This window comes from Centrocercus urophasianus, unplaced genomic scaffold (assembly GCF_019232065.1).
Source record: "Centrocercus urophasianus isolate 14NV4802_14NV808 unplaced genomic scaffold, USGS_Curo_1.0 seq_40, whole genome shotgun sequence".
NCBI classification, from domain to species: domain Eukaryota; kingdom Metazoa; phylum Chordata; class Aves; order Galliformes; family Phasianidae; genus Centrocercus; species Centrocercus urophasianus.
The window spans coordinates 121,314-147,519 of NW_024884978.1; the positions used below are offsets into that span (position 1 = coordinate 121,314).

At 49.5% G+C, this 26,206-nt stretch overlaps 2 protein-coding genes across 3 annotated transcripts in view; both read left to right on the top strand.

The window, feature by feature from the left end:
* Positions 1–11,884, top strand: part of RNF213 (ring finger protein 213) — a 49,481-nt gene extending 37,597 nt beyond the window's left edge. For both annotated transcript variants that reach the window (XM_042832949.1, XM_042832948.1), the window contains exons 50-67: positions 603–713; positions 936–1,181; positions 2,093–2,174; positions 2,503–2,537; positions 2,867–2,961; positions 3,708–3,867; positions 4,164–4,338; positions 5,148–5,242; positions 5,404–5,655; positions 6,235–6,367; positions 6,992–7,075; positions 7,422–7,602; positions 7,733–7,934; positions 8,144–8,227; positions 8,528–8,725; positions 10,407–10,496; positions 10,611–10,789; positions 11,149–11,884. In XM_042832949.1, coding sequence (XP_042688883.1) covers positions 603–713; positions 936–1,181; positions 2,093–2,174; positions 2,503–2,537; positions 2,867–2,961; positions 3,708–3,867; positions 4,164–4,338; positions 5,148–5,242; positions 5,404–5,655; positions 6,235–6,367; positions 6,992–7,075; positions 7,422–7,602; positions 7,733–7,934; positions 8,144–8,227; positions 8,528–8,725; positions 10,407–10,496; positions 10,611–10,789; positions 11,149–11,302 — 2,556 coding nt within the window. In that variant the 3' untranslated portion in view covers positions 11,303–11,884. The remainder of the gene's footprint in view (positions 1–602; positions 714–935; positions 1,182–2,092; positions 2,175–2,502; positions 2,538–2,866; positions 2,962–3,707; positions 3,868–4,163; positions 4,339–5,147; positions 5,243–5,403; positions 5,656–6,234; positions 6,368–6,991; positions 7,076–7,421; positions 7,603–7,732; positions 7,935–8,143; positions 8,228–8,527; positions 8,726–10,406; positions 10,497–10,610; positions 10,790–11,148) is intronic.
* A 67-nt stretch (positions 11,885–11,951) lies between these two features.
* ENDOV (endonuclease V) lies at positions 11,952–20,207 on the top strand. The gene is made up of 9 exons (XM_042832796.1): positions 11,952–11,998; positions 12,079–12,250; positions 12,538–12,672; positions 12,886–12,925; positions 13,022–13,134; positions 13,251–13,319; positions 13,911–14,039; positions 18,789–18,865; positions 19,921–20,207. Exons 1-9 carry the CDS (start codon positions 11,952–11,954, stop codon positions 19,991–19,993), a joined length of 855 nt encoding a protein of 284 aa, XP_042688730.1. The 3' UTR covers positions 19,994–20,207.
* Positions 20,208–26,206: the final 5,999 nt, after the last annotated feature.

The following is a 26,206-nucleotide window of genomic DNA, read 5'->3' on the forward strand; positions in this document are numbered from 1 at the left end:
TGGCTTATCCTGGCAGAGATTCAAACATTTACTTCTTTTTTATCATGTGTTCTGGCATCTGTAACACTGAAATTCTGTTGGTCGCTTCATCCTTGCTTTTCTTCTCCTCTAATAAATACAGCAGTTTGACTTACAGTGATGCTGCTTGCACTTTGTAGCCAACTGCCAGGAGAGGGCCATGTAAAATCAACCCAGAGGTTTCAGTGCAATTGTAACCTTTTTCCAATCCACATTTTGTATATGAAAGTGTTCAGGACGTTCGACAAAAGATGCCCACTGGAATTTCTCCACATCACCCAGTGCATTCACTGGTGGTGATATTTTCCATCGCTTGTGTATTGATTTGGTTTGAAGGCAGGGAAACTTTATGTGCTGCACTGTGAGATCACAATTCCAGCTAGACGAGAATAAAATACTGAAGTTTCTGACATCAAATCAGCTTGGAGGCTCAGATTGCTCTTCCTGTGGCTTGGACAGCAATTTCTGCATCGTCCCTTCATATGTGGGGAGAGCTTTAATGCAGACCAACTGAACCCTTGTGAATGTTCAGCCATCACAGTGCTCACCTCTTTTCCACTCTACCATGAATTCACCTTTTCCAGGCCTCTGGCAGCACCCCAGCTGTTCGATCTGTCCATATGCTCCTGGCTATTTACAGAGAGGTCACTGCCCTGTATGGATTCAGCGACTCCAGTTTTCATCCCAAACAGCAGGTAAGGTGCTGCCCTTTGGGGGCTTGTGACAAACATGTTTCATCAATAAATGAGATATGAATCATTGGTGGAGGAACTTTTTGTTCTGGCTTATGCCCTGGGCAGGGCAAAGGGAAACTATTTTCAAAGTGGGGGAAAATGCAGCATGAGAAGCGGCTGCTAATCCTCCTCAGTTTTCACAACATCACGGTGGTTTTATTTCTTTTAAATATGTGCTTTCAGCAAACGTGTGCTCTGACTGAGTTCATCCAAAACTCCAAAGTCCTGAGTCCTCCAGACCTGCAGAACTTTGCCACATCTCTTGTGATGAATGCACTGCCCTCTGTTCTGAGTGTGGATCCTCAAAGCTTCAGCAAGAACGGAGCACTCATTGAGGTGGCTGTTCATACTATGGCTGTCTTGCTGTGCGGGCAGAACCCCATCCTGCAGCCACTGAGGAATCTGGCATTCTCCCCAGACATCATGCAGGTAAAGAGATAGAATCATAGAATCACCAAGGTTGGAAAAGACCTCAAAGATCACCCAGTCCAACCGTTCACCTATTCCCAATAGCTCCTACTAAACCATGTCCCTCAACACAACATCCAGCCTTTCCTTGAACACCCCCAGGGTCGGTGACTCCACCACCTCCCTGGGCATCCATTGCAGTGCCTGACCACCCTTTCTGAAAAGTCATACTTCCTCATGTCCAGCCTGAATCTCCCCTGCCGTAGCTTGAAACCATTCCCTCTGGTCCTATCACTAATGATCAGCACATCAGTTGTACTTTGATGCATCTGCTGGGCCCGCTGTAACATCATCATAGCAGCAGAAGACACCAGCTTGTTGTTTTAGTTGTGAATTTCTGATGGGTGTTTGAGTGTTGTTGGCATTAAGGAACACAGCACTGAGCTCTGGACTGGCACTTTTTCAAAGTACTTCTGCAGACTGAGCAGTTCCAGGCAAATACTTGTGCTGGTGTCTGAGCAAGTCTGAAAGCAGTTGGCTGATAGCAGTGTGGAAACCTGTGTTCTAGAGGGTAATTGAACTGTAGGATCTGAAGGGTCTGCTGCTCTGCTTCTTCTGGCTTTCCAGACGTGAGGAAGCACACTAGTAGACACCAGGGTACATGAGGTCACTCCAGGAGTTTAGGATGTCTAGAGTCATGACATCTAGAGATGTGTAGACATCTTAGGATGTCATGACTCTAGAGAGTGCATGTGCAAGTCTTGACAATATTGAGGATGGCATTTGAAACCATGCACGTGCATCACGCCCTTCATCTGCACTACCTCTTCTTTTAGATACCACAATGGGGAATGAGGACAAAGAACAAATGGGCAGCTGCTGCAGTAAGGAATTAATTGAGATATTCATTTGTCACCTTTCTTCCTCTTTAGCACTCTTTTCTGCCTACGATGCCAGAAGATCTGGTGGCTCAAGCGAGAGCCTGGCAAGGACTGGAAGGTCTGAAGATGTACAGTAAGTGCTTCTGACTGACTGGCTTTGAAAGAAACTGAAGAATCCTCATTTTTAACAAAGCAATTCCTGATATGAGAACAGACATATTCTTCTTCTCGGCATGAGTTTTTCTTCAGGTTTCCATGTTATTCAAGGAGAGAAGCAATAAAAGCTTCCTCCAGTTTCAGCATGGGTCTTTCACTCTCTGGACTTTGGGAACATCTGTGCTTTCCATTAGGCCTTGAAGCATATTTCTAGCTTGAAGGTGTTGGTCCCCGTGATAGAAAATAACAGGAACTTCATAAATAGCTTTGTTAACACTGTTGTACTTTTTTCTCTTTCTTCATAGTATGCCCAAATGGCCACCCCTGCACTGTAGGAGAGGTAAGAGTTTGAGATTGGTAGTCTTTTTTTTTAAAAAAAAAAAAAAAAAAGATTTGCAACAATAAGCTTCCATGTTTTAGTTACTGCTGAAGTTCTGTTGTACTGCATTTCATCCTATAAACTCTCAGCAATGCTAGCCATTTTGCCACTGTAATGTAAAATTTAGAGTGGCTCTAACCCAGACGGTGCCATAAACCTGGGAAATAAGTCAGCCAGAGGTAGTCTGTCCAGTATACAGCAGTTTTCAAAATAAGCAGCTGCAGTCTGGATTTCTGCTTCGTTGTCTCTTACTCTGGAATTCACTGTTCTCTTTTTTTGCTTTTTGATAGTGTGGCAGACCCTGGGAAATTGGCCGTTGTATTGAGTGTGGCTTAGAAGTTGGAGGGCTTCACCATAACCCACTGCCTGGCTTTAAAGAATTCCGGTAGGCTTTGATTCACTCACCTTCTCAGTGCTGAATGGTATTGTACTTGCCTGGTGTGCCTTCAGAACAAAAGCTATTGCCTCGTGCTGCACCTGAAAGGTGGCACAAGGGGTTCCCTACCAGCTCACATGTTGGCCTCTTGGAAGTGGAATGGCTGAGCCATGAGGGATGCTGGTAAAACTCTGGATTTCCAAAAACTACATTAAAATAAGAGCTTGTTAAGCTTTTAGTTGAAGCTTTTCAACTCTGTTTGTCCAAGCTGATGGATGTTGTGTGGTTCCATAGTGACATAGAGCAAAAAGCTACGTTTTGTTAGATGGCTCATCAAGGCTATAGAACTTCTGCTAAAACTGCAGGAACTACAACTTGTGCTCCCTTCTCCTCTTCTGGATTTGCACTTTCAGCCCTTGCATAAAAACCTTAAGGTCTCCAAGTCTGACAGTAGTGGCTTTTCACCTGTCCTGAATGGTGCTGGCTAATCCTGCCCAGCTGGGCTGGGCATTGCCTCTTTCATAAAATATGTAACAAGAAGAGATGTCTAAGAAGGAAATCAGGCAGCACAGTTAAGGGAACTGGCTTATTTGCATACAAAACTTACTGAAATTCTTCATTCCCACGCAGCGCTCTTGATTGGTACTTTTTATGGCATTCAGAGAGCTCATGATCAGAAAGATGTTGCTGGGTGTTGATAACCTCATGTGTTCTCTTGTTGAGGCAATAATTGCTGTATACATGCTTTCCAACAGGAGTATTGAAGACAGAACTCAAACTGGCCACATACTTGGAGATGCAGAGCACAGAAGAGGAAAGGGAGTGTGCGATCGGTCCATGACCCCGGCTGTCTTCGTTCTGATCCGCTTGCTCACACATCTAACGATGCTGCTGGGAGCCACAAAAGATCCTCAGGTATTCTCCCAGTGGTAACTTCAAGTGGCAGCATGAAATGCAGTGAAATCTGTGTGATGCTGGCCCTTTTCATCGCATTGCCTAGTGACAAGGGCAGTCTTTCGAGGCACAAGACCCAAACTCGCTCCCCTCCTTGCCTAGCAGTGGTGCTGGTTTCATTGAATGCATGCATGTATGCATGCATACCTGCCTTTGTTCAGTTGGTGGAGTAGAGACTTTCTGGTAAGACTGCAGTTCTTGTGTTTGATCTGGGTGGTGTTGGCTGTACTCATTCTCTCCTTTTTGTCACTCTTTAGTCACTGAGAAACATGATCAAGCCACCGGTGCGCAACTCGGTGACCTTCCTGCAGCAGCACATCCAGGAGGATTTGGCACAGCTGACAAGAATTTTGGGAAAGAGTGTGGATGAGACTATCAACATCCTTCATCTGGTCCTAAGCAGCCTTCTGAAGGACCAGCACCCAGGGCAGTGTAAGGAAGCTATCAGCCATATCGCATCTGCAAGCTGTGTTGGCATTTTAAGGGCAGCAGTTAATTTGCTTCTTTGGTAAAGAACCATTTCCAGCAGGCAGTAGCTGATGAGGAAGATGCAGGAATGTGAGGCTTGTTTCTTAGCTGCAGAGAGTGAAGAAACTTCAGCTGTGTACTTCTATTTTGGTTGAGTGCAGGGGTTTTGGAAGATTTGATAAGTAGTTCTGAAAAGGAGTTGTGGAATAAATAGCCTCGTGATGTATTGACAGAGTTCTCAGCTCACAAGCTGAGGTGCTGCTCAAAGCACAGTACTGTGTATAATCGTATGCTACTCCTTATATGACTGCCAAGAAGTCTGTTGATAGAATAGGGATGGCAGAATCTGGCTAGCAGTAGAATCTGGAGCTCAAGCTGATGTAGTCATTGTTGTAGGGTGATTTATATGGAACAGCCGTATTTTCAGTGTGTGACAGCACGGGCTGTTATTCAAGTTCTGTTCTTTATTCTGTCGTTGCTCCTGGTCTGACCTTGAACAAGTTGTTTAACCTTTCTGGGATGCTGAATGACTTGTATAAATGGCTGCATCGTTTGAATGAATGACTGAAGTCCTAAAAGCCTGAGATTGCTGTGTGCTGTTCTGGATGATACTCAGCTAGACTGAGATGCTCATTTAGCTTCCAGGACCTCTGCAATTGCTCCTGGCTCATCATGCAGGCTTGCAAGGATGTCACATCCTGAAGCTTTGGGAATATAAGCTTTTTCTGCAACTGAAGTGTTCTGAACATAACTCTTAAATATTTCCCTTACAGGGCCAGTTCAGTTTGATGGTGTGCTTTCCACCAAGGAGAAAAGAAACAAATGGGAAGAAATTGTTGCAAGCACAGTTGTTATTCCTGAATTGGAGGTGAGAAATTTGTTTTAAAGAACTTCAGTAGCCACTTCTGTAGAAATCTGACCTGCTGTAAAACCTGCGTTACCCTTTTCATGCAACTGTTCCTAAAGCTGAGCTATTTAAGAGTTTAAACAAAGCTGCCAATTCTGATAGAACATCATTCTTTTATGCAGGACTTGGATAAAAAACTTCGGAAGTTAAATGAGCAAATTCAAGAGGATGAGAGAATCTCTTCCAATCCAGTAGTGAAAATAGTTTATGGTGACCCAGTGACCTTCCTGTCCCAGCTGCCCAAGGACAGCCACATACATCACTCCAAGATGTGGAGCAGCCGAAAGAGGATTTCAGTGGAGAACCTGGGCCATGTAGTCCAGCAAATGAACGCCAAGGACACCGTCCCACTCCTGTGGAAGTTCCTGCAGAAGGTGAATGTGAGGCAGGGGTGAGACCCCACAGTGTTCAGATACCTGTCCACAGATTCACAGCATGGTTGAGGTTGGAAGGGACCTCTGGCTCTGTCTGGTCCCACTTCCCAAGCCCTGTTTATTAAAAATGAGGTAGGCCGTTGCGGGAAACCTTTGTGCATTTCTTTACTTTTCCAAAGGAGACCTAACATCACCAGTTAATTCCAGGATATGCTGATTGTTCTTTGGGTTTGCTCCCCATGAGGGCATGAGGGCACCCAATGGCAGCATCCTACATCCAGCAAAACCTGAACAGGTGCCCAGGCATTTCTGCTCGAGCACGAGCAGCAAAATCAAACTGGAAAAGATCAGTAAAATTGCACAGAACTGATTGAGGATACAAAATCAAGCTTGAGCAGTGTTCTAGCATTTGATTATAGTGTCTTCCTCATCATCACCTTTGATAATCTTGAACTGCACATGTAAAATATATATATATATTTCTTCTTTGTAATGTCTAAAAAGTAATTCAGTAAAAGTATTCAGAACCACCTTTTGCCCAAGGACAGCTTTACTCACGGGTCACGTTTCCCCCTCCAGGAAGCAGAACTGAGGCTGGTAAAATATCTGCCGGAGATTCTGGCTCTTCAGAGAGACCTGGTGAGGCTGTTTCAGAACACCTCTGATGCCAAACGCTGCACGATCAGAGAGTTCCTCAGTGAGCCCCTCTCAGGTGAGAAGATGCTGCCCAAACTGTAAATTAGTGAAACGAAAAGTGCTTTAGAATGATGGCCCGGAGAATCCAGCTGATAATGGAGGTGAAAATTCCTGTTAAACTTGCAGTCTTTTCCTTTCATCCCCTGTTTGGATGAGCTGGAGGCCTTGATATTGGAGGTTTCTCTTTTAAAAACCATAAAGTGGTCTTGAGAGAATTATAAGCACGGGGAGGATGGTTACAAGGGGTAGGGATGCAGCTGTGGGTATGCTGAATTTTGGAGCTATGCCCTAGAGTAGGGCCTTCCTAAAACGTATGAGAGAGGTCCATCCTTTCTGATGCTGGAGAAACAGTGACAGATCAATTGCACTTATGTATAGCTCCTCCTGTTCTTGAGTACTTATAGAACAGGACTTAAAGGTCATGCAGGGTCAGACCGAGTTTTGTAGCCTGGGCCAACTCAGCACAATAATGGAAGAACATAAACAGAGCAAATGACTCCATTGAATAACATTAGGAAACTGTTTAATGTGCATTTAAGCACTTCTGATGTGTTTGAACAGAGGTGCTTTGAAAACTCTTGTAGTACTGGTTTTCATGGTGTCGCCAGTAAAAGGTGTTTCCTGTTTCTGGTGTTGCCAGATGTGATGTGGGTTCTGTTGGAGAGGAGAGTTGATGTGTTCCTGTCCGTTTGGAACAAGCTGAGGTCATCACTGGATACCAATGGTGAGTATTTTTCTTTCCCAGCACTGTTCTGAGGGGTGGAAATGAGAGAGTGCCTGCTGTCAGACAGGGGTCCTTCAATACCATTGGTGGATTTCTCCCATCAGTTGCTGACGTGCATCCATAAAACTGACCTTGGCCATTAGAAGTTAAAAAATATGCAATGGAAGGCTTTTTCCTGCTTGTAATATTCTCCCTTAAACTGCTTCCTTTAGCACTTACAGGCAATGGAACGAGGGCTGATTTCTCTTCCCGTTGCATCCTTTCTCCTACCTGTGTCAGCTCAGGAGAAGCTGCTTACTGTAGGCTCTAGGCCACCTCAAGGAGCTTTCAATGCTTTTTATTTCAGGGGAATTTAAACTTCCTAAAGGCTACTGTGATGCTGACCTGACCCTGGACAGCAAGCTTGAGGTCCTTCTGCCACGTCGACAGGGACTGGGCCTCTGCTCCACAGCCTTAGTCAGTTACCTCATCAGCCTGCAAAATGACTTCATCCACTCGGTGAACAAACACACCAAAGAAGATGACCGGTACGTTGCTCTGGCAGCTAAGCACTTCTGGGTCTGTTTTATCAACTGCCATCACACGGTCTGCTTTCCCTGCTTCATAAAGGCTTGTCATTGTAAATGGAGACAATTTTTTTTTTCCCCTCTTCTCCAGGTACTTGGTCAGTCCATCAGAAGTGGCTGACCTTCACTTGATCAGTTACGAGGTTGAGAGAGACTTGATTCCCCTGATCTTATCCAACTGCCAGTACAGCATGGAGAAGGGAGGGGAGACACTGCAGCACGTTGATCTGGAGAGGATCCAGCAGCAAGTCATCAGCAAGTTCTTGCAGGGGAAGCCGCTCATCACCCTAACGGTAGGACAAGGCAGCTGGCTGTGTTTCTAGGCAGCCAGAAAACAGCTAGCAGGCAACTAGCTGCTGCCTGGCCTGCAGTTGTCTGCAGGGCTCTGATGATGTGCTGGCTGTTGCTGGAAGCCCTGCAGAGTTTGCTGCAGCAAAGCATATGCTGTAGCAGGGTTAGCGATGTTACAAAGCTCTACAACAAATGGTTTCTCTGTTGACAGGGGATACCCACCCTCGTTTACAGGCACGATCGGAATTATGAGGAGCTATTTAACGATATCAGGAATAAGCAGCGTCTGCATCAGGTGGGTTTCTGCCCTGGAGGGAACAGGGCAAGCGTGTGACCCCTTAAATGCTAAGAAGCGTGGGCCTGCCTTGCTTGCTTTGCCCATCTGCTTTGCAGACTTGCCTGCTAATCTATTGGCGTGCCTTGAATGTGCAGCCTGTAGTTGTCTTTCATCAGTTAGGATTTACAAAGCAAAGATGATATTAGGCATTATCACTTTCCTAAATTGGGGTTCTGTCCCTTGTCTGGGACTTCAGCAACTTGAGCAGCAGTAAGGAGTGATTCTAAACTAACACTGCTTTGACTTCATGGTTTTCAGAGTGCACTTCCCAGTTCTGTGATGAATGCTATCAGTGGGGAGTTACAATCTTACAGTGATGTCTGTGATGCTCTGTCTGTCACTGAAATTGCCTTGGAATTTCTGGCCATGGCTGGAGAGAACACTGAAATGCTTCTGACTGACTACATTGAAAATGTTCTGCAGATGGGTGATCAGGCAAACCCTCATGTATTGCAGGTGAGTCTTGAGAGCATAGTTCAGGTTCTTAGGTGAAAAAATATGTGCTGGTTTATACTAAATCCAGGCAATCTGACCTCCGAGCTCATTAAAACTTCTAATTCAAGCTGAATTAGAATGTGTTAGGATTCCTTCCCCACCATATTTGACAGCAGGGTAGAAAACAATTTTCACTTCCACTGCAGTTGGGGTTTACCAGGTGGGAGCATCCAATGGTTCATGACACTCAGCAGGTTCTTGCAAAACCCTGCAAGTGCAGGATGTGTAGAAGGTCAGACTCCTGTCTGCAGCTCTGTGCTTTGCTGCCAGCACCACCAGGAAGAGCAGTAGTTAGGTGAACACAACAGTTCATAGTTGTGCAGATTTTGTTATCAGTGTTCCTCAGCTGTTGGTTTGTCTGCATTTATTTCATGACAAACTTCACCTGGATCAACCTCCCCTCTTGACATATCTGTCTGTGTGTGTTGTTTTTGTTTTTTTTGTTTTTTTTAAGAATCTAATGCATAAAATCTGACCACTGTGTATCTATTTAAAAGATTCTTGTATATGTTGTTGTAAAATCCTGGCAATTTGTTTTTAAATTTCTATCTAACCACTGATGCAAATAATTCTATCCATATAGTAAATGGCCTGCAGGCAAGCCTAGCACTTCTTGCACATGCCCAACACACTGTGTCCAGCATAGGAGTGATCAAAATGTAGTGACATTTGATAGTTGGCTCTGTGAGATTTATTTTCTCACCTTAGTCCTGTTCCTGGGAAAATAGAGACTGCTGCAACAATGTGGTCAGAGATGTGCTGAAAAAGGAGGAACTTAACTTGACTTTTCCTAGACTTGACCTAGTTACAACCCCAGAAAGGCTAGCTTGTAGTCAAGGCTAACCATGTGGGTAGGGTGGTAGAGACAAATCTGTGCTATCATTACTTCTCATGTCCCTGCTATAATTCTGGAGGCAAAAGACTTCATTCTCTAGGGATGAAAGGTATTTTTTTTCCATGAGCACTAAAATTCTCACATATTTTTTAGCATATTTTGATTATAAACTGCTTTTCATGAAACAAATATCCTACTTGCTGGAGTGCAAGAAATGTCTGGACAATGCTTTCAGACAGTCTAATTTTTGAGTGGTCCTGTGTAGAGTCAGGAGTTGGACTTGATGATCCTTATGGGTCTATTCCAACTTGAGGCATTCTGTGAATCTATGATTCTGTGAATCTGTGAATGTCAGCATAATTAGTTGTAGTGCTTAAACAGAGAAAAAGGAAGAATTTCAGTCAGGAGTCAGCTTTTAGCAACATTGGTTTGCCCGTTGCCTCTCAAAGGGTGAAAGGGGAAGATTTTGCCTCCTACTGATGTGTAAAAAGGTTCTTTTGACTGATGGTGGGCAAAGGCACTACATTGTGACAGTGATGTGACACAGAATGGGAAAGTGATAGAGGTTTTGTAATGTTAAGTCACAGAATGGCTTGGGTTGGAAGGGACCTGAAGGATGGTCTGGTTCCCTGTGCTGTGGGCTGGGGCACATTCCCTGGATCAGGTCAGTGTTACTCTGCCTTCTCGTGTGGTTTCTTAGTGGGCATCTTGCCTGTGCTTGTACTCCTCTGAAGTTTTGCCCTGCATGGGGAAAGGTGGAGGAAGAACAAGCTCCTAAACACGTCCCTCCCATCCACTTTCTTTCAGGCCCTCAGACGATGCCACCTAAAGCACATCATAGCCCTATGGCACCTTCTTTCTACCCACAAATCTGAGCAGCTTCTGCGCCTCAGAAGGGTAAGATGGGCTGTGTCCTCAGTGACTGCTCCGATGTCCTCTCACCTCTGAAATGAAGTTGCTTGATGTGCGTGGGTTTCGGTTCTTTAATTTGTTCTCTCATTGCATTTTTAGGATCCTTTTGAAGACATCAATACAGAATACAAAGTTGATCTCAGTCCAGACATGGCCAAGCTCCTCAACACCTACTTTGTCCACTCAAGGCTGGAAACCTTCCTGCAGGAGCTCCATAAGATGATCATCCTGAAGCTGAAGCGTGTCAGATCTACAGATGAATTCAGACCCACGTGGGGGTAAATGGATTTGTGCAGCCCCAAACAACCCACACTTACTAACAACTTAAGCTTCTCTGCCACTATGAAAATGCCTTTGATGGAAACAGTTCTGGTAGCAAATGGCTGCTCTGCTGGCCAAGTAGTGCGAGCGTTGCTGTTAAGAACATGCAGGGCAGTTGTAAGCTGCCCTGTGTGTTTCTGCCTCTTACATGGGTTGTTTGGGGAATACAGCAGCTGTCACTCAGCTGAGCATGCTTAGTTTTCTGCAGATATAACTGACAGCACGATGCCAACCAGCAGCATCCCACTTAGGGCTCATTAACCCACGGAATGCTGTACCCCATCTATTAATGCTACTTTTACTCTTTGATTTCCAGTGTGAAGGAATCGCTCATTCCTCTCCTCGATGAAAAAGACTCTGAGCTGGCTGACGAGCTGCAGGACATGTTCCCAAATGAGATTCACCTCTCTCATGTTGCTGCCACTTGGAAAGCAGCTGCTGCCTTCAAGAGAGAGCATAGGGAAAGCTAAGAGTGCCCACACTGCCCTCCCCGTGCACAGGGGCTGTAGTGCCTTGATTTGCTGTTGGTGAAATTTGGGAAATTCAGGGATTGGTGCTTTTTTTTTTTTTTTTTTTGGTGTGTTTGTGGGTTTTGTTGGTTGTTTGGTGCTTTGTTTTGTTGTTTTTTTGGTTTTTTTTTGAGGAAGGGGTGCAACCAGTGTAAAGGTGAGATGTGCAGTAGAAGAGTGGAGGAGGGGGGGGTTCCTTTCCTCTGAGGGGTCTCCTCTGAAGGATGAAGGTGGATAAGGGGAAAAAAAAAAAAGCATTGCTCCTTCAGGAGGGGAAAACTTTTCCGAGCTCTCTGTTATAGGGAGTTTTTGTACTCTTGCTTTCTCTTAACACGTGGTAGGTGCTAGGCGACCTCTCCCAGCCCCCACCCGGCCCCCTTTTGCCCCAGACTTCAGAACCAAGACAGAATCCAGCCGAGCCATTCCTGTGCAACCATTCCTACGCCTCCCTTCCATCACCGCCCTCAGCCGCTGCCCCGGGCAGGCCCGGCCGGTTCCTCCCCGCCGCAAGGCGGCGCTCTTCGTTTCTCAATAAACCGCGGAAGCGCGCTCTATTGCCGTCTCTTTCCGCCCGCCTGCTTTGGGGGTGCTGGGGGATGGGAGGGGGGAGATGGATCCGAAGGCGCTGCCGGCCGCCACGCTCCGCAGCTGGGAACGGTAACGGCTGCGCGGGATGCGGGGTGGTGGCCGTCGGGGCAGGGAGGGAGCGAGGCGCTGAACTTTGCGGTCCCTCGCAGCGAGCAGGCCGGGCTGCGGGCCGCCGTGGTGCCGGAGGACACGGAGAGGTGGCAGCGGGAGCCGGGCTGGGCCGGACTGCGGCGGGTGGGCGGCGTGGATCTGTCGTACGGCAGGGAAAACGACGGCAGCGCCTGCGTGTCGCTCGTCGTGCTCAGCTATCCGGGCCTCGAGGTACCGCTGGGGCGGGGGCACGGAGTCACGTTGGGGGTCGAGAGGAGGAGTTAAGGCCGGGCGGCGTTCGGCGTGAGCTGCTGGGATGCGCTGCGCGCCTCCGTCAGCCGTGCTCGTCCTTAAATCGGGGGGAGAGAGCCGGGACGACGCGTTTTGTGCTGAGATCCAGAAGGCGATGCCGTTACGAAGCGCTGAGAGTAAAGGATGTGAACCAGAGGTGTCTGCAGCCGGGAGCTGCCCAGCAGGCGCCTGCAGGTTGCCGCGTGCTGTCTCGCTGTGCTCTTCAGGTGCTGTACGAGGATTGCCGGATGGTGGCCGTCAATGCCCCGTACGTGGCAGGATTCTTGGCCTTCCGAGAGGTCCCTTTCATGGTGGAAGCTGTTCAGAGGCTTCAGCAGGAGCAGCCCGAGCTCAGACCTCAGGTGTGGCACGTTCCCTTATCCCCGGTAGGCTCAGAGTCCTGCTGAGGCTGCACGGTCTGCCTGTGTTCTGCTGGCAGTTCAGTGCAGCACTGAAGCTGCATTGAAGCAGCTGGTGCAATTTTCCTGGGGAGCAGGGATGCTGAGCCACCGTCAGCCAGGTCTGCTTTGGCTTTGGGAGTCCTACTCTGTGTGGGTTTTTTTTGTCTTTTTCAGGTGCTTCTTGTAGATGGGAACGGGCTGCTCCATCAGAGAGGTAGGACCGCACTGGAGGGCTCTGCTCCACCAGCAGCATCCATTTGAGATTCCGATCCTCTGATCTCTAGCAGTTACAGTGCTGTCATCTTGGTAGGGTTTGGCGTGGCCTGTCACCTGGGAGTCCTGACAGATCTGCCGTGTGTTGGAGTGGCCAAGAACCTCCTGCATGTGGATGGCTTGGTCAAGGATGAGCTGCACAAAGAGCAGGTGAAGCCAGGTTGGGAATTTTTTCCACTCTCTTATGGCCCTAGGGAACCAGGACAGTCACAATTATGTACTTACTCACTGTGTAATTTCTGACCTTGGATGTTTTTATGCCCTAGATTCGTTCCCTGCAGAAGAAAGGCGATACTTTCCCTCTGATGGGCACCTCAGGGGCTGTCCTTGGTATGGTAAGCCACAGGGAGTTTCCTGTTTGCTTGGCCATTATATCTTCTAACTCTATGCAGGTGGGAGCATTGGGGGATGTTGTCTGAGCAGGTGACTGGTAGCACTGATTTCCCTTTTCCAGCAGCTCGGATATCCATAGAAGGAGTTGGTAGTTCAGGTGTTGTTCACATATGGGGCTGTGACACCTGAGGTGCTGTGTTCCAGCACAGTTTCCACGAACCACAGCATTAAGGGAGAGGTGCCAACTCTGCAGCACCTTACCAGGATGCAGCATAGGAGCACTGGACTCTGAAGAGAGTTGCACAGGGAACAGACGGGTGTAAGAAACTTCCTTTGGTGTTAATGTCAACACAGCCTGCATTAGCAAGTCTCACTGCTTCCCAGAGCAGCAAGAGGCATTTGGGGGTCTTGGATCTAAAAGGGCAAACGGTCTCTGTAAAGAGATGCTGTATAGCAGAAGGTTAAGAAGGTTGGGCATTACCAAACACGAACCACCTCCTGCTTTCTGAAGGCAACGTGATTCATCTGCTACTTTCTATTTGTTTGAAATAAGCCTCTTAAGGATTTGATCTCCATTGTTTCTTAATGCACAGGCTCTGCGAGGCTGCAACAACAGCTCTAAACCCCTGTACATCTCAGTGGGCCACCGGATATGCCTGGAGACAGCTGTGCAGCTTGTCAAGTCCTGCTGCAAGTACCGGATCCCAGAGCCCATCCGCCAGGTAGAAAAGCAAGGGAGCTGAGAAAGGGGAATGCAGGCCTGGGGCAGGGAAGGAAGGCAAGTAGTGAAGGGAGCTGACAGCTGTGGATGCCAAGCCTGTGTTTCAGAGTCCCGGTTTGCCATCCATCTGGAAGTGACAGTTCTGCAGCAGGCACTTTTCTTGCTGGCCTGTTCTGCTCAGCCTGTTGTGGTGTTGTTTATGTGGTAGATTCTTCCATCTTCCTCACTTCTTGTTTTGACGCAGTGCTCAGAAGCAACACGCAGCCTTCGCTGCAGACCCAGCCTGACTGATGCCTTGGTTCCTCTCTGCAGGCAACTTCAGCGGTGCTGATGTTAATACAGAGGAGCTGGAAATGCGGTTCCCTCATGCTTTGAGCCTAGCACAGACCGCAGTGCTGCTCCTGTGGGCTTTTCTCTGCTACTGCACTCTGCAAGGAGCTGCGGGCTCTGGGGCGGCAGGCAGCCAGTAGGTGACAGCACTGGATCGCATTCAGTCATCCGCAGCTGCCACCTGGGCTTTGCTTCATGCTAATTAAATCACGGCAGCGCTTGGAAAAGGGGTCTGGAGAACCGTAAAGCCTTTGGGACTTCTAGTCTGATCCCTCTTGGGGTCACCCTGCTGTTTGCAGCTTGGGTGTGCCTGACCCAGTGGCTGCTTGTGGAGCAGGGTCTGGTCAGATGTCCCTGTTGGTAACGGTGCTCTGGAACACGCAGTTCACGTTGCTGCACCTCCATGCTTGTTAGGTGCCTGACCATCTTTGCTCTGCAGCTCCTCAGAGCAGCACCAGGATGATCCTGTTAGGCAGTCTGTGCACACAGGAGCTTTTCCTTGGCACTGCAGTGTTTTCTGAAAGCAGAGTATTGAGTCTATAGTTATAAAACACACCATCTAACACCTTAGAGCAAAACAAACCTTGAGGCATCCATTCCAGAACTAGAGTTTCTGATCTCATAAACCACTACCTGCCAGACGGGAGTAGGCTGATAGATCTTCTTATGTAACCTCTTCCAGCAAGGGACAGATGCCTCCGCAGAGCTATAAGCTCTCTCTGCAGTTGGGCAGAGGAGAAAAGCATTCCCCTTGGAAACAAAAAAGTGTCTCGGAGCCTTCGGTCACCTTTATTTAATTTCTAGTTTTTTCCAATCCACTAACTGTGACCTTTTTATTTCAAGTGATGGAAAGAACTGCCATTGTGTTCCTTAGCAGAGAGATTAAACATTCAGGAGGAAATGAATGTGTTTACTGTAGAGGTAGAGGAGTGGGAGCAGAAAAGGACACTTAATGTCCCTTTCCGTGGGACATCTCCCCATCACGCTTCTGTGTGGTAGCAGTCACAGGTCTTGATGCAGGGCAGTGCTGGAAGCCTCAGCTTGAGCACCTGAAGCAGGAGTTAGGAAGCAGAAGGCTGTGGGGACTCCTGCCCTGTGTGACTTCCTTCCTTTTTGCAGTAGGGTCTCTCCAGAACAGGTTTGCAGACCTGGTGGGTGATCCACTGCCAGCTTCCCCAGTGTCCAGTGAAAGACTTCTGGAATGTTAGCACTTGGTTTCTAAGTTCTGGTGGCCCCAGAAATGCAGTGATTTGCAGATAGCTCAGCTGCCAGTACCTTTTTGAGGTGGTGTTTATGGCTTGTAGGAACACACTGCTACTCTGCTGCGTGTGTAGTGCTGTCAGCTCTTGTGGGAACTTAAACCTTCCTCTTTCATAGGGGTATGGTTGGTCAGCCTGCATGGGTTTTTGTGGCGTCAGACTGGTTTGCCTTCAGCCCACAGTGTTGTCATGTTGGTAAAGGAACTGGCTGTGATGCAGGTGAGAGGGGTGATGTTTCAGAGGAAGCAGAGAGAAGTTGATTATCACCTTCAGTAAATATTTACATCCTGCTTAGTCCACCTTCTGTGTGTGTGAGGCTGAGCTGGGAGAATTTTGTTTGCAGAGGGGTGATCCCTTCATCCAGACAGCTGGCGAGATTTTGAGACAGAGGGTTGGTCCTTTGGAGCTACCCAGACAAAGGTCAGGACCTCTGAAGTCAATACCAGTTGAGGTAGGCAGAGCTGTTGTCTGAGAACAGTAGGCAAAGCATTCAAACAGGAACAGTGGCAAGCTCTCCAGAGAGCATCTGCCCTTGCCTACTTCTAGCAGGGGTCAGAAGCCCTCTTTTAGTGTTTGCCCACGCTCTGAACCTGCTCAGACCCAGGATCCCCACGCAGTGTGGAAACAGAAGCTTTTAACACTCTCCATCTGATAAAGGTTGCTCTGGGGCTGATTCTTCTCCTCTTGCCGCCTCAGCTTCCTGCTTGGCTGCACACCAGCCCCCAGCACACTTGCTGATCCTTTTAGCTCCACCTGGCACCTTGCCCAGCTGGTTCCTGCTGGCTCAGGAGGCGGCTGGTGGGGCAGCCTGACGTTGCTCCAGCCCACCAGAGAGGACAGGAGTCAGCCAGGCCAGAGCTGTGAGTTTCTGCTGGTGGTATCATATGGAGTGTTACAGATACTCCAAATACGTTGCTTACAAATGCAAAATTGAGAAATAAGCCATCATTCCTCTTCTGTGTGGCAGCACCACCTGCTGCCCTGCAGGAACATCAGTACCTCACGTCCCAAAACTCTTAGCACTGAGGTGTAGCCCCCTGTACAAGCTTGCTGGTCACCACCAAACCTCCTAGAATAGGCAAAGCAACAATTCCAGATCCTAATGCCAGCACTGGGCCTGGCTGAAAATAGAAACAATCTGTGAGGATTATTACTGGACAGTTATCCATCTTATTGATTAGCCTCTTGGTTAATACGCTGGGTTAAGCTGTCTCTCAGCAGTGTGTTAGGAGTGAAGACCAGCCAGTAATTTGCCACCTAGTCAAGCATTAGCTTATGTTGCCAGCAGAACGTGGTCTGGACTTTTTCTTACCTAGAAAAATAGTTTGTAGACCTGACTCTTGCTACCCTTGGTCTCCCAGCAGGGACTCTATTGAACAGCCTCTTTCCCTTGTTGTAAAATACATCACGTAATCTCTTATCCTGAAGAGTGATCAAAGTTATTTGTCAGTTCAGTTATGAAACTGTCCAATTATAGAGAGAAGGGAAAAAAATCTCCCAAACAAACCACCCCTTATGTAACTACTTTTTGTTCTCCAGCAGAATTGTTAAACAGTGGTGGAGGCTGCATTTCCAGCAGTAACCTGAGAAGCCTGACTGAGAGCTGCTGGGATGGAAGGATAGTGGGGAGCTCTTCTGGGGCATGGGAGAGACTCTTCAGAAGTAGCACGGAGATGAGAGCAGCAAATGCTTCAAGGACAGCAAACAGGATGTGCTAACCCACTTTATTAGAATGATCATTGTATTCTGTGAAGCTTTTCCAGCTGGGAAGGTCACAGACTGCTTTTCAAGTAGAGAGAGAGACTCTTTCTTTGAGATGGGGTGCAGCAGCTGTTCGAAAATGTCACGGGGTAGCAGCGTTCTTGAGGAAGGAAGGCTCTGGAAAAGAGAAACAAAACTTTAAGGGAATGTTAAAATCAACTGTCTGTTCTCAAAGTAACCAAGAGCCCAGGATCTGAGTGCTTGTGTTGGCATTCGGGAGCCTTAAGCCTGACGTGGAGGAGCACTGACAGCTGAGCAGTAGTGCTTCTAGGTGCTGAGAACATCCAGTAAGTGTCCAGCAACACTTTCTACTCCTCTTGGGATTTCTGCTGGTGTTTTTGCCTTGCTCTGACTGCGTGCTGACTTGTGCTGTTGATAAGATGCAGCAGTTCAGTTCTCCCAGGTGGTTTTGTGTATATCAGAAGCAGAAGGGAAGGGATGGCTGCTGGCAGGAGCAGGGATTTGATGATGGCTCCGAGCTCAGCTTCAAGGAAGAGGAGGGCAGTAAACCACACATTAAGTAGAATCTCAACATTACACCTCTTAATTGTGGCCCCAGGGGAGGTTGTACTGGAAAGCAGAGCTCATCGCACTGACGCACTCTCGTGTGTTTGCTGCTCCCCTTGGCAGCTTTGCTTTTGGTCTCGCAGGCTGGGACAGTGTGAAAGGTGTGTCAGTCAGTTGCCTTGCTGCCAAGAAGCAGGTTTGCTTGTGCCTTGTCTCTGTTTGTGTTTACTGGATGCTTTTACCTGCTTTAGCTGCATAATTACCATCACACAGCCAGCCCACCAGGCGCGAAGGCAGGATGAGCCAAGCTCTTGCCAAGAGAAAAGGATATGCAGCAGTCAAGTGGTGTGCTTCTCCATCTGTTGCTGCATGGTACAACTGCTGGAACAGAGGAAGGAAAAAGATGGGTATGAGAGTTGGCAATGCCAGCTTCTCTTTTTATCCCACGTCATCTTGACAACTTGCTTGCTGTATCACTGTGTTCCCAAGCTCTTAATGGCCCTCTCCGTAGCCTTGTTCCCCTTCCTAATTTATAGTTCCCTTCCTGAAGGCAGTCTTATTTCTCAGCTGGTTTAGTGACCAGAAAAGTTAATTGTGTGAATATCACAGAATCAGAGCTGCTAAGACCATGGATCACCTTGGAGTGCTGTGACCTAACAGGCTGCAGCCCACAGCTGTTTGCAGGGCCCAAGGCAATCCCAGTTAGCATGGTTCCAGGACACAACTTCTGTTTCACCGAGGAAGGAAGAGCACAGCCTGGTCTCAGCAAGTGGGCAAAGGGCTGGTTAGGGCATGCTGGCATCAAGGTGTGCAAAGCCATTCAGAGATAACTGTGGGGAGACACCAAGCAGGTGGCTCAGCCCCTCTTCACTCATTTTCCTCCTTGATTCCAGGCTGACATTAGATCGAGGGCCTACATTCAGAAGCAGATGTGTCCCCCCCCAGCAGTTGTACCTTCCAGGCTAAAGAGGTAGGTGTGTGGGCAGCCCAAGCAGCTGCCTCTCCAAAGGGGATCTGCTCATGTAATGATCTTCAGTAATGGCATTAAAGGGACAGGTGGGGTAACAAGGTGAGCTCCAGTGACATCAGGACACGCTGCCCCCACAAAGGGTGATTTCTGGGGCTGATTGTGGCCATGGTACCATGGTACTTCACACGGTTCTTGCTCAGAGCACCGTGTCCTGGGCAGGGGAAGGTCACTGGGGATTTGGTCTCTTTCCAGCACCCACAATAAGCAAAGCACTGATGCCCTGATGCCCACAAGTGTGACATGAAGGTGAACAGAAATATCCTGCGAGGTGCTGGTTTCTGTTGCCAGAAAGCAAGGGGAGAGTCAGGCTCCCTCACTTCTGCACAATGTTGGCCAGTGGCTGCTCAGTTAAACAGCATAAATCCATAGCAAGTCACTGATGTGTGGGAGTTCCTTGTGCTGCAAGAAGGCTCTGCTGCCTTTTCAGCACAGTTCATCAGGGTTTATCATTAGGTTCCCTCAGAGCCACGCCAGGTTGGACAGACACCAGGTTAGCACTGTGTGAAGGGCTCTGGGCTGAATGGAGGCTGTCAGAACTCAGAGCCCACCCCGCTTTGAGAGTTGTGCTGGACCAGAAAGTGAAGATTGCTGGTGGCAGCAGTCAAGGATTACTTGTGCTGAGATATGAGGCACCTTGCAGAGATTCCTTATGACACCTTTCCAGTGCAGCTTGTCATGTTCTGCTCAGCTCCTCTGTTCTCTGAATCATTAAGCCAGAAACAAAAGATGAGGTTTTCTGTTCTTCTTGTGGTGTTGCACAGTGCAGCCAGGCCATGGGAGTGGCACTGTGCTGGTAGCTGGGCTGCTTGCTGCTGCTGCATAAAGACTGGCTGCTTTGGAGGCGTGCACAGCAGAAACACAAAACCTATTCCATTGGTGACTGTGTGTCTCAAAACTTGTGCGTCTTGTGCCTCTAAACCTGTAGGTGACATAATAATATCTTGGCTCCTTCTTTTTTTAAGTCTCTAATCCTTCCTGCTTTCTGTTTCTTGCAGGAAAGAGAGGGCTGAGCTGGAGGAAAAACCTCATTCTGGAAGAGGCAATGAAGATGAAGACCCTCCTCATTGAATCTGCAGGCTGTGGTTGTGCAGAGGCAGCAGCTGTGTGCCACCTGGGGCAGAGCAGCACGTGGCTGTGGTCAGCACAGCACCAGCAGTGGTGCTGCCCTGTTCTGGCAGGCACAGATCAGCCGCTGTTAAATTTGTTACTTGATGTTTAGAGTATATTTTTCATTATTTTTAAGCATTGTAAATACAGACATTTACTTGTAATTTTGCTACAACTTCCTTGAGTACTCTGGTTGTTGCAGGGAGGGGATTGTCAAAGAGACACTGGGCTGCTTAACTTAATATCCCACAAGCTGCAGAGCTGCCCTTTGGCTCCCAGCACTTCTCTGGGGCATAGGGACTCCCTTGAGGGTTTTGGAATGGCCTCCAGCCTTCCTTTAGCCTGTGCTCCCTTGGTGTATCTCTGGGGAACAGAAGCACAGCATGCAGCTCCTGCTGGCCCCAACAGACGGGACACCGTGTTTCAGGTGGGTGTGTGACTCACAAGGGAGGGGACAGAGCCAGCAGTCTGCTGTGTGCTTTGGAAGAGGCTCAGAGGTCTGAGAAGCTTTCTGTGTGTTTGGTGTCAGTGGTTCCTGCGTGGCTGCTGCCTCGGTGTCTGAGTGGGAGATCATTTGTGCTGGGCACACGGTGCTCTGGTGTTGCTGATGGTGCTGGGAAATGCTCTGTATTGCTTCTGAAGTGCAATCCTGATACGGGGGTGTCACAGACACAGGCCTGATTGGGGTTATTGTGAGCCTCCCCGCAGCCAGTGAGGTGGGGCTTGTGGTGCAGACCAGCCCTTCCTTCTCAGGGAAAAGGTGAAATTCCCCTCAAGGAGAACAGGGAGGGAGGTCCTTATTAATACACAAACGGGTCAGGATGGCCAGATTCCAGGCCTGGATTTTTGCAGTTTGAGTCAACCCCGGGAGCACTTGTGTCAGGTCATGATGGAAGCTCTGTTGCCAACAGACGAACACTTATCAGTCAAGCCCTTTGTGAAACTTTGCATTAACAGCAGAGAGCAGAAAAACACTTTCTGTCCTTGTATAAAGCTAGTGTAGTCCACTTTGCAAAGCTAAAGCTTTTTCTCCAGAGGTGTGGGTTCTTGGTGGTATGGGGCAGTTTGTCCCTGTGGATGCCCCATCCCTGGAGGCATTCAAGATCAGGCTGGATGTGGCTCTGGGCAACCCCTGCACATAGCAGGGGGTTGAAACTAGATGATCCTTGTGGTCCTATCCCCAGGGACTGCTTTAGAGTTGGGCTGGTCCCTGGGAGGAAAAGAGGGATTGGCAGCAATTGGTCATTGATGGAATTCTTCCTTCATTTTCCTTCAAAATCGTTCTGTGTTGTAAAGACAAACCCACGAGCAGCCAAAGTTTTCAAGCCCTGAGGAGGAGCGTGCCATCTCCTGGGAAGCCTCAAAGCCATTTTCACATGGGAATTTGCTGTGGGGGTGGACAGAGGCTGGGAAGAAAGGGAAGTCACAGCCACTGTGCTGCGCTCCTCTGATGCCTGCGCTGCGTGGGATCACAGGGATCCCTGTGCCTGGCGGGGGGAGCCGAGGGGAACCGTTAGGTTCTGTGTGACCCCACCGTTGGCACGGGGCCTGGTGGCTGCAGGCTGAGGCTCTGCCACAATACCTCTCGAGTGTGGCCACATCCTGAGCAGCCCTGTGCACTGTGCCCGACCACGGGGCAATGCGTGCAGGCACGTGGCTCTGTGAGCCTGGGCTTTGCTCTGGGTTGTGGGACTGGGGAGCCCCACAGACCCCACTCTGCTCCACCTCGCCCTGCCCTGTGGTGCTCGTGGCTGCCAGGACCTGGGGAGTCAGTTAAACAAAGCATATAATCCCCGTGTTTGGTGCCTGCTGGTGGCTCTGAACACAATAAGGGATTAACTTGGTCTTTATCTAATTGGTTTATAAACCAGGGAAGGGGAAATCGCTTTGTGAAGCATGAAACCTCCTCTTAATGGGAACTCAGAGACCAGAGCTTGTGTCCTTGCTAAGGAAACTCATGTGCATCCCTTCCTCTTTAGCTCTCTGCTTGCTGAAATGGGCTTTTTGGGTGTCCCAGGAACAAATGGCACCAAGGGCTGCTTTGGGGCTTCCCGTTGCTCTTCCCCCATTGGGCAGCAGTAGAACTTTGTGTTTCCTGTAGCAGGACACAGCTGCAGGCTGCTAACATCACCCCCAGCCCCATTTTAAGGCCATGTTCATTAAAAGCAAATGAATGGATTTTCTCTTGACATCCAAATTAATAGCAAACGAGGTAATTATGCACCATGGCGTGGGGGTGATGGAGCAGCTCCACAAGGCTGTGCATGGACAGCATGGTTGGGGCGGTGGGCTGAGCTGGGCAGAGACCTTGGGGGCTGGGGAAAGCAATGAGGCATTACCCCAGGTTTAAGAACACAATTTAAGGGCCACATCATCATCCTGTAATGAAGCATTGGTGCAGTTCCCAGCACGAGAGCTCAGTGCAGAGGGTTTCCTTAGGAACATGTGTTTTCCTGGGCTCACTGCACCACTGCCTGTGAGCTGTGCTCCAATTCCACACCGATTTGTGTTTGCATAATGGTCTATTCCTTAAGCCTTGGGAGGACCCCCTGCCTGGGGGCTTTCCAGCTGTGATCTGGTGCTGCTCCGCTGTCACTGCTTGCAAGAGACAGAGCCAATAAACCACCAAATAAGTTCTTCAGAGAGCGTTCAGCATCTGAGAGCCCACCGTAAAGCTGGTGCCTGTGTAAGTTGCTCAGAATGCCAGTGGGCAGCCAAGTGATTCCAGCTGCCTGATTAGCACACAAACCTTGTTTGCAGCGAGTGGGACAGGAAAGGCTTGGGAAATCCAGCTGGTGTGGAACGAGGTTTCTCCAATTACTCGGATATCAATTAGTTTGCTAGGTAAATGTCACCTGGTTTCCTTTTTGTTTGCCTGCTGGCTTGCAGTGGCTGTGTCCTGTAGGGCGATGGGGTGCAGGCAGCAGCACAGGGCTGTGGGTGCTGTTGGGGGGAGGCTGCCCCTCCCCAGCTCCACCAGCCCAGGGCAGCCTCACAGCCTTGATCTCACTCTCTATGGGAGCGGGAAACACAGGCAGGGTGCACCTGGCTCAGCCCTATGGCAGCGTGGCTCTTGGTAAAAGAGCCTTGCAGCAGTGGAGCCGGGCTGATAAATGTTAAAATCTGCTGCAGGCGATTGCTGACCTAATTTCCAGTATTGCTGTGGATTCATCCTTTCAGCTGTTGCTTGCAGCCCGGCTGTGGATGGGCTCATGTGGGGAGAAGGAGGAACGGGGAGCTGAGGGCCCTGGGTGGTGATGCTGTGGGATGGGGGTGATGCTGTGGGCCATAGCTGGGTTGGTGCCGATCCTGCTTGGAGCCCTGGCTGGTACACAAAGGATGCATGGGGTCCAGCTCTGCTCCCTGTGGGTTTCTGATAAGCAGCAAACAAATGCTAATTACACAGCATAATTAGTGTGATGCCACATTTATTTTTAATGTGCTGGGGAGACGTTCTTCCTTCCGCTCCACGTGTGTGGGGGGGGAACACGTGGCCCCATGGCTCTATAGGGCCATCCCACAGCGCACCAGCTGTGCTTTCCCCCCACCCTGAGCTGCTTCACCTGGTGCAGAGACCCTGAGCACAGCATCCCTGCCTCAGTGCTGCTCAGTGGGATCCCTGATGCACTGGGAATGAGCAGGAGGGACTCAATGAGGGCAGAGCTCCCACCTGCAGCAGGCAGTGGCTCTGAAAGAAGAGATCCAGAATGATGAGGATCATTCCAAAGTCATTTTGAAGCAAACTCATGGGCTGCCACGGGGGCTGAGCCCTCAGCAGTGCCATTCCTGGGGTGTGTTGGGTGATGGCAGTGCCTCTGTGCTGCAGCAGGGCTGTGCCAAGGATGCTCACAGTTCTGCGCACTGAGTGTAAAGGACAACGCAGTGCTTGTGCACCAAAACCTCCCTGCCTGTCCCGCTGTGCTGGAGGCTCATCCCGTGCTGCTGGTGATGTGCTGTGAGTCTCGTGCCACTCTGGAGCCAGGTCTACATGGGCAGAGCAAGCTGCAGGATGCTGGTTACCATCAGGAGCCCTTGCCACGGCTTCCCTTGCTGTCAGCTGCACAGAGAGCAGAGTGAGATCCCTGCCTCTGCTGCCCCGGTTTCCCTGCAAGGAGCTGCTCCCAAACTGCTGCCCGCCTCCTGCTGCGGAGCACCACGCACAGGGCAGCGCTCAGCTTTCCTCCCACCTCCTCTAGATTTTGCCAAACGATGGCAAAGAGCCTCTCCAGAGGCGCTGGGGTCGCGGCTCCAGGCTGAGCCCCCATCACCGCTCAGCCTCATCCATATTTCATCTGGCTCTCCCAGCACAGCAGTGCAGAGCAGCACACGGTGTGGCACGCTCGGTGCTAATTAATTTAACTGCATGTTATTAAGCGTCTGCCTTCGGCACCGCATCGCAGCGATGCTGGGGGGTGGCTGCAGGCCGGGTGCTGCAGGCAGCTCTGGCAGTGCGTGCATCCCATGGATTGAGGGTGAGGGGGGGAGCACCTCAGGGTGCAGAGCCTCTCTGCTTTCCATGGGTGTTCTGTGATGGAACAGGGCTGGTTTTGCTTTGCACGTCGCTCCGAGGCCGTGCTGTGCCCACTGCGTAGGAAGAAGGGGTGAGAGGTTTCTCTCCCACGTGAGCCAGCAGCGAGCGCCCGGATCAGCGCAGTAAATCCCGGCTGCATCCTGCCCTTAAGAACTCTCCCTCGCCCCCGTCAATATTTCTGCGCCACCTCCCAGCACTGTGGGCCCTGTCCTCACGCAGCCCAAGATCTCCATCTGCTCTAAAAGCCTCCTGGATTTAATGCACTCAGTGTGGGCAGTGCTCTCCTTTATCCAAGCGCTCGCAGTGGTTCCGGGCTCCCACTGTGAGCTGCAGCCCAAAGCTGTGGGGCTGAGCATGAGGGGCACCGGGCTGTGCCACCCCCAAGTGGCTTCCCTGGTCATCGTGCTCATTGCTGTGGCTGGAGGGGGCACAGAGGTGGGCAGCCTTATCTGTGGAGCAGCTGGGCTGCAGGGGATGTGGGTTGGGAGCACAGTGTCTGCACTAAAAGGCCCTAAAACTGCTTTGGTGCAGCGGTGTTGTACCCAGAGCAGTGCTCTGGGGGGTACACAGGGGTAGGGTGGCCGTGGCACATGTAGGTGGCACATGGCTCGGGGACGTCTTGCAGGCAGGCACAGCACAAAGGGCTGCAGGAGCCCAGCAGCTCTTGGACCCCCACGGCCCCATCCCACACCCTGCCCTCCCCATCCATCAGCTCACAATGCGATGACGTGCTGGGACACGGTGCTGGGGTGGAAGCGCAGAGCCAGGAGTGAGGGCTGGGGGCATTCCATGGTGGGCAGCGTGCTCAGGGCCGACAGGAAAGGCAATCTGTTCACCTGGTGAGCTCATCATGCAATGAGTGGGGATGTGCAGCAGCTCCTGCGTGCGGCAGGGGGTTCCTGCGTGTAGCACACAGCACGGCGCAGCCCGGCGTCTTTCTTCACTCTTTTATTGTGTAAAAATAAAGTCAACAATTCATGTCATCTCGGCAATAAAATGGAAAAAAAGCACGAGTATCATCAGTAGAAACAGTGCATTTCAGAGCTGCTGCTGCGGGCTGGAGCGTATCGTAACCCATTCAGAATCCGAAGGAGACAGAGAGGAGGGATGGACAGCTTTGGTTGGCAGAACGGCGGCGATGGAGAGGCGGTCGCTCCCTCTCTGCACTGTATGCTATGAACCCACCGGGTCGCACCGCTCCGTTCTGCGCTTTGCTCCGCAGGGAATGGAAGGGACTCACAGCTGTTCCTAAAGAGAGCACAGTCAGAATGGGCCCCGGGGCACTGGGGGGCATTGGGGGGCATTGGGGGGCACTGGGGGCGATGGCTGTGGCTGTAGTACAAAGCGGACTTTAGAAAAGGAAACCATACAAAATGCATTTGTTTCAAAATACGTTTCTTTCTCTTTTTTTTTTTTTTTTTTTTTTTTTTTTTTTTTCTTCACCTGCAGGTTCTCTGGGTGTTTTTTTTCTGGGGGCGCTTTTTATTTTTTAATAAAAAAACTTTTTTTTTTTTTTTTTTTAATTATCATTATTATTATCGGTAATAAACTTTGATAGTAAGAGAAACAATCTATTGTGTTATCAAAAGCAGAAAGGCTTCAGACTTTTCAGCAGTCGCTAAACTTCCCGGGGGCAGAAAGGC